Source organism: Empidonax traillii, unplaced genomic scaffold, assembly GCF_003031625.1.
Source record: "Empidonax traillii isolate 1590-97213 ecotype Southwest subspecies unplaced genomic scaffold, ASM303162v1 scaffold2780:size18115, whole genome shotgun sequence".
NCBI lineage: Eukaryota > Metazoa > Chordata > Aves > Passeriformes > Tyrannidae > Empidonax > Empidonax traillii.
The window spans coordinates 9,127-18,115 of NW_020957973.1; the positions used below are offsets into that span (position 1 = coordinate 9,127).

The window sequence follows — 8,989 nt, forward strand, 5'->3', positions numbered from 1 at the left end:
GCCTATTCCACAGCCTTGAAGTCAAAACAGGCTCCCATCCACTTCGAAGCAACTGCAGTGGGTCCACTGCCCACCAGGGAGAGGCAGGACCTCAGCACTAACCAAGGACAAAATCCTTGGGCAGTCTTTCCCCCTGCCCAGCCACTCCTGCTGTGGAACTGAGGGGGCAGAACAGTGCTCTGGAGCCCCTTTCCTGGCAGCCAGCAGTGGGAAGGGCACTCAGCCTAGACAGGAGCTGCATGCACAGTCCACCGTGTGGGGAGGGAGCGGCGGCCACTGCCTGGGGAAGGACAAAACTCCTTCCCTCCCTGCCAACAGCACCTCTCTCAGCTCTGCCCGGCCTCTCTGGCAACACTCGTGTGCCAACAGCCCGCCCTGTCCTTCCAGTTGTCTCAAAACTACATGAAAAAGCTAGAGCTCTACTACATAAAAACAGTGAGTGGGGGCCGAAGGGGCTTTGCTTTGCTCACCGGGGGCAGGGTTGGGGTTTGGGTTTGTTTTTTTGTTTGGTTTTTTTTTTTTTTTTTTTTCCATCACTGAAAAAATAAAACAGTCCACTGTCCAGCAGAGGCTGCTTAGACTCTATCCCTCCTCCCCCCCCACACCAGCTCACTCGACATGGACCTCTGTCTCGGGCCTCTGCAGGCACAGCTCGGAGGGCAGGAAGGCGCCCTGCCCCAGCGCCGTGGCGTAAGTCCTGCTGTGCACGTGGGGGAACCCGGGGGGCACGAACCCCCCGGCTCCAGCATAGCCCCCTCTTTGGTGCTGAGGCAGGGTATGGTAATCCTCCAGGTTGTCGTACTGGGACACCACAGTCATAGTGCTTTGGCGCTTGCCCAGGGTCTGGTAGGGGTACAGCAGGGCCGAGTCCCTCTCCGCGGGCTCGGGGTGCTGCATCCGCAGGCTGTGGCTCCGCTCGGGCTTGGGCGGCGGGGCCATGGGAGGGGCAGCGTGTTCCTCCTCCTTGTAGCAGTCTCTGGAGTGCTTCTCCATGGGGGCAGGGGGCCTGGCTCGGGACCTCTCCGCGTCTGGCCTGTCCTGCGCCAGCCTCCCCTCCTTGTGGTTCAGCCTCAGGGTGTCCTGGCCGCCCGGGATGTACTTGCTGCCCGAGTGCTGGTAGCCCACGGGCTCGGAGGGCTCTGGGCCCGCTTTGGGCCTGTAGTCGGGGTAGGGGGGCCCGTTTTTGGGCTCGGCCGGCTGCCTATGGCTCGCTTCCTGCTGCAAGTGCGTCCTGTGCTCGCTGGTGCTGCCGCCCGGCTCGTGCATCTTCCTGTTGCGGATGCTGCTCTGCTTCTGGGGCAGGGACGGCTTCTCAGGCTGCCCGTTCCCGTAGTCCCCGTGGTAGTGGGCTCTGTCCAGCTCGGGCTCGGGGTGCTGCAGGTAGTACCGCTCGTCCCCCTCGGGGGTGGCTGCCTTGCCTGGGTACCTCCCCTCCTTGCCCTCCGCCACCGTGAGGAGGCCAGTTTTCCCAGGATCGGATTTGCTGCGCAGGTGGATGGCGTCCAGCCCCCCCAGCTCCTCCTGCAGCGGCGGGGCCACGTTGTCGTACTGGGACATGACGGGCCCCTTGACCTTCTGGCGCGAGCGGCTCTCCCTGCGGATGGACTGCATGCGGTACTTCTCCATGTCCTCCAGGTCCCACGACATGTACATGTGCTTGATGTCCGGGGCGGGGGGCACGTCCCTGCTGACAAAGCTGTGCTCCTTCCCCGCCAGGTGGTTGATGAGGCCCCCCCGGGGGTAGGAGGCCAGGCTGGGGTAGCGGTACAGCCCCTTGCTCTGCAGCCGCGCCGCGTACGAGGAGAAGTCGCGGCCGGGCAGGGGGTGGAAGGGCCGCACCCGCACGGTGCTGTAGGGATCCAGGTCGTAGAAGCCGCCGTCGGCCGTGGTGTAGTAGGAGGAGGAGCTGGAGTAGGGGCTGTAGCGGTAGTGGACCCGCCCGTTCTCGAAGTAAGGCTGGAGCTGCGTGACGTGGTAGTCGGAGTGGGGCTGGTATGGCTTGTACTGGTAGAGGGGCCGCGGGCAGTACAGGGGCTCGTCGTCCGGGGGCACCTCGGTGCGGGAGATGGGCACGGAGCGGATGGCGGAGGCGGCGGGGGTGGGCACGTGCAGGGACTGCACCCTGCGGATGGTGGGGTAGGGGGGAGCGTCCTCGGCGTAGCCGGCGCCGCGCAGCCCCGTGGGGCTCACCGAGGACACGAACTCCGTCCGGCTGCGGGGCTTGGAGTGCAGGGCCGGGCCGGCCTTGGCCTGGGTGCTGTAGGTGTTGTAGCGGGCGCCCGCCGAGCCGGGGGGCTCCGAGCGGGGCGGGTAGGCCTGGTGGGGCTCGGGCTTGCCGTGGTACACGTGGGGGGGGACGCTCTCGGGCCTGTACTGGTGCATGGAGGCCGGCTTGGGGTGCAGGTAGGGGTCCGGCCCCGAGGGCTCGGGGATGCTCTCGGGCTTGGGGTGCGGCACGTACACGGCGTGCTTGGGCGGGGGCGGTGGCGGCGGTGGCAGCAGCGCCTCCTCCACGGAGGAGGCCAGCATGGAGGAGGCCAGGAAGGCGTGGTAGTTGGCATTGTTGAGGGGGTCGGTGCTGTTGGAGTGCATGGCCGCGGCGATCTTGCTCTCCAGCGTCCTCACGGGCGGCACCGGGGGCGTGAAGCTGTAGGAGGGGTGGGACGGGACGGACTCGGAGCGCAGGTGCAGTGGGGGGGCCCTCGTGGGCTCTCGGGGCTTCTCCACATGGCCCTGGGGGCCCCCGGGCACCGAGGAGGAGCCGCGGGCAGTGGAGTTGCTCTCGGGGACAAAGGCAGGCTCTGGGGGCTTCTCAGGGGCAGCGCTGCTCCACACCTGCAGGGAGGAAAGCAGCACAAGTCAGGGACAGGCAGCTTCCCACCCTCCTGCTTGGCAGTTAAAATATCACAGACACTCGTGTGGGTCAGCCCCATTTCAGTGCTTCTGTGCCTGGTTCCTGTCGGCTGTGGAAGGAGAGATGTGCAGGTTCCCTCCCCCAGCAAGGGGAACAGTGCCACCGGCACTCTGGACCCGTCACAACTGGTGTGTTCTGCAAATGCCAAACCACACGAAGGGGAGGAGGTGGCTGCCTCTTCACCCACTGAACCCAGCGTTTTGTTAAATGCTCTGCTTTTAAATGTATCACCTTAATGAAAATGCCCCTGGATTTGGCCTCCTCAGGCCCTGGTGAGCAGATCACACAGCGTAACAGAGCAGAAATTCCTGCCCTAAATGTGGCTATGGAGCTTAGGCCAGGCTTAAGCTGCACACGCTTCATGGGCTGAGGTGGTTTGGATTCCTGAGGGAACACTGCACAAGGAACCCCTGCACAAGGAATTTGACCTGCTCTGTTAACAGAATAACTGAGGTTGGAAGAGATCTCAGAGATCATCAAGCTTGATCTTTGACCGATCCCCACCTTGTCTCCCAGCCCAGAGCACTGGGTGCCACATCCAGGCCTTCCCTGGACACTGCCAGTGATGGGGACTCCAAACCTCCCTGGGCAGCCCCTTCCACTCTCTAGTCACCCTTTCCATGAAGAATTTCTTCCTCATGTCCAACCTAAGCTGCACGAGGGGAGGTCTAAGACTATGTCCTCTTGTGCTGTCCCTGGTTGGACAAGATCCTACACAGGATGTTGGAAGAACATTGTCAGAGGATGCACAAATCTCTGTTTCTGAGCACTGCTGAACTAGCATGCCCTGTGTCAGTCACCACTGCAGACACGTTTTCTCCTTCAAACCAAGGAGAGTGGGTATACTGGGATGCCCACATAGGAAAGTAGCAAGGGCTGTGTCTGTGTTGTACCCACATCCCTTCCAGTGACCTGTGAACCCTCCCTTCCTGAGGGGGCCCGACTTTCCCAGAGCTCCCCCCATGCAGTTACAGCTCAGCTGTGCCCGGACGAGGACGTACCTGAGCAGAGCTACTTGGAGTTTTGCTGGAGGCTGCTGGCACTTGTCCCGTGGCTGCCTGGTGGTCCTGCCTCTGTGCTGGGGCGGGCTGGGCGGCCGTGGCTGCGCGTGGCACGGCTGGGACGGTGCCATCCCCCTGCGGGGGCTCGGCGGCTGCGCTGGGGATGGTGGTTAAATACGGCACCGGGGCGCCTTTGTCCCCGGCAGGAGGTGCCACGGGAGGAGACGGCAGCTTGTCCTCGGCTGTGCAGGTGGGAGTGTGGAGCTTGTCCCCAGACAGGCAGGCACGGAGCTGGGGTTTGTCCCCAGACGGCTCTGTGGCGGGCGGCTCCCGCTCTGGGCCGTGCTGGGCCGGGTGCTCCCAGTCCCCCGCCTGCGCGGGGAAGTGGTCACCGTCCCCCGCCTTGCCAGGATGGAAGCTGGACTGCTCCTGCTCTGCATCTCTGCTCCCAGGCATGTCCCCAGGCATGCCCGTGTGGAGAGGCGGGGGGTCCTGGCCTCCAGGTGCACCGGGTGGGTGGTTCTGCTCCCCGGCTGCGCCGCTACCTTGGAATTCCTGCTCTACGGGAGCCCCGGTCTGGAAGTGGAGTCGGTTCTCGGGCAGACCGGTGTACAGGTGGAGCTTGTCTGGAGCGCCAGCAGAGAGATGGAGCTTTTCTAGAGCTGTGCCAGCTTCAGCCTCTCCATAATTTGTGCTTTCAGCATGAGCATCTCCTGGCCTTTTGAGGGACTGGGCGGATGCTTGCTGTGCGGACTCGGCTAACGCTAGGGCCAGCATGCGCGCTGCGTTTTTCGGAGGAGGAGGAGGGATAAGAGACACAGAACTGACGGGAACAGGATCCTGGGGGGAGTCGAGGGCAACTGCTCCTAATGGGGGGAAAATTGAGAGAGAGAGTGATTTTATGTTACCCAATAAGGAGAGCGACCTTAACCTTAACGACTATCATAAAAAAATAGAGGCTCTCCAACGCTTTCACAGTGGCAGTTCCTTCTGGTGTGAAACACTCGTGTCTCACACGCAAAACGCTGCTCAACAGCACAGCAGTTCATCACAAAGAGGAAAAAAAAAACACACAAGAGATTGTCTAAAGGCTCCTCTTGCATTTCTAGAGAGGTAGGAAGGAGGTAGCAGAGAATGAGATACCCTTAAACAATTTTGATCAAAAGGTTTTAGGCGAAAAGGTCCCTTCTTCCAGTGTTGGCAGATTTTTAATTTAAAAAAGAAAAGCCTCAGATGGTCAATTGGCTGAAATGATTGAGGAGGACATGCTAGAGGTTTTCACGCATGACAGGATGGGGGGAAAAAAAAAGTGGCATATAAAGCATTATGGAAAATTATCCGAGCTTTGTGTGATGTAGGGAGAAGGCAGAGGTTAAGACCCTACTGATCTGCACAGCCCTGCAAGACACTCGTGATCAGAACTGATGGGCAAATCCCCTCTCCTAAAAGGCACGCAGAGGAGGGCGGTTCTGAGAGCAGGTCCCCTCGGGAACTTAAAGAAAGAATGGAGGAAAATGCACTGTACCTGGCTGTGTGTGTCCAGTGGGTACAGTCTTAGTCTGACTGCTTGGCATGGGTCTCTCCCCTTCTTCTGGCAACTCTGGCTTGCCAGCAGCCACTAGCTGGGAATGCTGAAGCTCTTGGTGGGCTCCTTCCCCTGCTCCTGTTTCACTGCTTTTCAGGGGCAAGGACATCTGGGTTGGGGACCTGTTTGTGATCTCAGTGATGCCAATCCCTTTGCTCCAGCTGGAGGCAGAGGAATTCCTGGATGTGATGGGCACTGCTCCGACGGCTTCTGGCGCACGGCTGGGCAGTGTAAAGCAGGTGGGCTCAGCAGTCAGCGGTGGAGATTTGATGGGCTTTCGGCCCGCCTTGGGTGAGAAGGTGAGGGGTTTGCAGGGCTGCTCCTCCGTGGGGCTCAGCTCCAGCGTAAAGAAGGGACTCATCTTCTCCTGGAAAGGGGAGACCGGCTCAGAGCTCGTGGCACTGCCTGGGGTCTGGGACTGGCTGCCTGATTCTAAATCCTTCTTTAGCAGGCTTGGCTTGTCCTTATTGATGTCGACCGACTCCAGCAGGGAGGTGCTGCTGTCCAGGCACTCGGACTCTGCCTGGGGGGGGCTGCACTGGAAGGACATGGGGTCAAAGTCCAGGCTGGCGACTCCGATGTCCGGGGGGCTCAGGTCGACGTCCTCGGAGGAGCGGGGCGAGATGAGGGCGGGCACGTGGATGAGCCCCTCGTCCCCGTCGCTGTCGTCGTGGGGCAGGTTGTCGTAGGAGTTGCAGCGGTTCATGTTGCCCAGGAGCTCCCCGTTGAAGGAAGCAGAGAGGGCATCGCTGCTGGACCGGGGCCTTCGGGGCCGGAACAGTTTGGATTCACCTGCGAATGAGGAGATAGCTGTGGGTTAGTGACAAAATCCCGCTGTCCAGGAGGCCAGGGCCTGGTGGGGGGGCTCAAGCTCAGCTGGTAAGCCCTGCACCCAAAAGTCACACTGTTAGCAGTAACTGTTTATCACGTTTGTTTAAACTCTTTTACACCAGTTCCAGTTCTGAGTTAGTTGAAACTAAGCTGGGTGTACAAGCAAAACCAGTTGAAATGTGCTGTAGGACTAGGGAGAGGGAGGACTAGGACCAGTTTAAATGTGCTGTAGGACAGAGAGCATTTTCCTTCATGATGCTGCCTTGTCAGCCTTGGAATAGAAAGGGGAAGGTGGCAAGGCAGGAACATATGCAGTGCCAGCAGCACTAAAGCAAGAGCTTTGGTTTTTTGGTTTTTTTACCTCAGAAGGAAAAAAAAGGCACGAAGAGCATTTCTGTGACACCCATCTGTGCTGGGCAGCTTTGTTAATTAGCAAGTCCACCTTTCCCTGAAGAGGTGGAAAAGCTGCCCTGTGGTGTATCTGAGCCCAGGAATGTCAGGTTGCCTTCTTTAATCCACGTTTATTAGAAGTGCAGGAGGGAGTTTGCCTTACCATCCACGGCGTGCAGGGAGGTGAGAGACTCCTCGCTTTTAGCCGAGCGCAGGGTCCCGCTGTCTCCTCGTCCACCTGAGGGAAGGAATCCACACAGGGAAAGGCTGAGTTGTGACAGTGGTTTATATTGGGCTGTGTAATGATGGCAGGAAAAACACACACAGGTTTCCAGCAACACCGTCCTGAGAGGAATTTTGTTTTGGGGGTGGGTTTCTGATGCTCATTTTGGAGTCCTGGGAAAGGTAACCCACCCAAATGGCACCTGCTGTAGGTGACAGGTCAGGAGACAACTCTCCACATCATCCTGCTACAGACTTGGGATGTAACTATGGTAACTGGCTGGCTCCTGCCACAAAGGAAAACTACTCAAAAATGGGGAAGAAAATAACATTTTCGCAACTTGTTTTACGGGCACTGAACAAGCACAACTTCACTCTCCAAGGAGACAGTCCCAAAGGGCACTTATGGTGTGCGAGGGTTATAATTTGAAAATGGGACCTGGGAAAGGATGGGATAAAAGTTCTCACTGTCCCACGTTTTGGGATTTGTGGTGTGTTTTACCTCAAAAACACATTGCTGCTATTTTTAAATTTGGAAAAAGGCAGGAAATTATATATGGAAAAGGCTGAGGATTCAGCCCACATATCCTGGCTGTGGCTACTGAGTGTTGTTGGATGTGTTCTCATTACACTGGTACAGAGAGTGTTTGTAGGAAGGTGCCTTTCCCTAATTTTATCTTCTGCGAGCAGCAAAGGGAGTCAGAGCTGTACTCTCATTTTATAATCAGAGTGCCAGAAGGAATTATTCTGAGGCCTATTCCAGCAGCACCCACACATCGTCATTCCAAAGCCGCAGAGGTGTGAGCTCTGTCAGGCTCCGGAGCTGCCCGACATCCACTCGGGCAGGAGCAGCTCCCTGGAGTGTCATGCACGGCTTGGACACTAGAAGGAGATAGCAGCACGCTGAATGTGTGCTGCTCAAGCCTGGACTTTGGGAGGGGACTGCAGCTCACCTGCCAGGGCTATGGCTTTCATCTCCGAGGGCTCGCTGGGGTTGCGCTGCAGTTTGCGCTTGGACACGGAGGAGGATTTGCCCAGGTTGAAGAAGGATCTCCAGCTGCCCACTGGAGACTTCTTCATCTTGCTGGGAGGCCTTTTTCTGGGGGAGCAAACAGAGCACACAGATGGAGGGGGAAGCCGGTTGGTTGTCATCAGCACTCTCAAGTTTCTGCTTAGAAACTCCCTCTTCTCAACAGCTGAGGTTTTTCATTCCTGCAGCTCAGCCCTGAAGTCTTGCTGGGTGAATTCCACCCAACTCTGTGATGCAGGTGCAATGCAGGTGAGCAAAGGCTCCTGCCTGTCCAGCACAGCAGCTGAGGGATGGATTTTCAGCTCTCTGGGGAGCTGTGCAGCCATAAAGGCTTGTGCTGTAAAATCACCTTCACCTCCTCCTACTGCCATTTCTAGCGTCACCAAGCCTGTGCAACTGCTCCACTTTGAGCAACCTGGAGATGTTACAGGCACTTATATAGTCCTGAAACCTGGAAAACCCCCATGTCTCCACAGGGTCACTCTGTTTACACCTCCTTCTGTGTGACTGGTACGGTCATCCCTGTGCACCAATACAACATTTATACAGGATTTATACAGTTAATGATAACCCTGCTGGAAAGAAGGGAGTGGTGCACAAGCAAACTAAACTGAATCCTCACAGGGTCCAAAGCAGGTGGAAAAACAGCTCCAGTATTTCACATGTGACCAGTCAGCATCAGCAAGTTTTTGCTGTGATCAAAACAAACCCGTTACGACACGTGCTGGGAAGAAACTCGCCCCTACCTTTCGGATGGGAAGTCTATGACTGTGTGGAATTTCCCCTGCAAAGCTGCTGGGCCCTCTCCCACTTCTATGTACTTGCTGTCTGCCACGATGGGAGAGTTGATCTGGGCCTGTGTCCGAGCCTGCGCCTCCTCCAGCGTGAGCAGCTTCGTGGAGGGAGAGGACACCAGCAGAGACTTGGGCCGGGACAAAGAGCTGTGCCCTGCAAGGGAGAAACCACAGGCAACAGGGAGAGTCAGAAACCAGCAGTGCAGAGATCAAAGCTCAGTC

General features: G+C 57.9%; 1 protein-coding gene across 1 annotated transcript; it reads right to left on the reverse strand.

Annotated features, from left to right (window-relative positions):
• Positions 1-521: 521 nt before the first annotated feature.
• LOC114072221 (rho GTPase-activating protein 32-like) lies at positions 522-8,921 on the reverse strand (the record flags this gene model as incomplete). The annotated part of the gene is made up of 6 exons (XM_027910141.1): positions 522-2,835; positions 3,916-4,781; positions 5,441-6,292; positions 6,885-6,959; positions 7,897-8,042; positions 8,720-8,921. Coding segments are annotated over 6 exons (4,367 nt in total), but the record flags the coding sequence as incomplete, so codon positions are not given.
• Between the last annotated feature and the right edge of the window lie 68 nt (positions 8,922-8,989).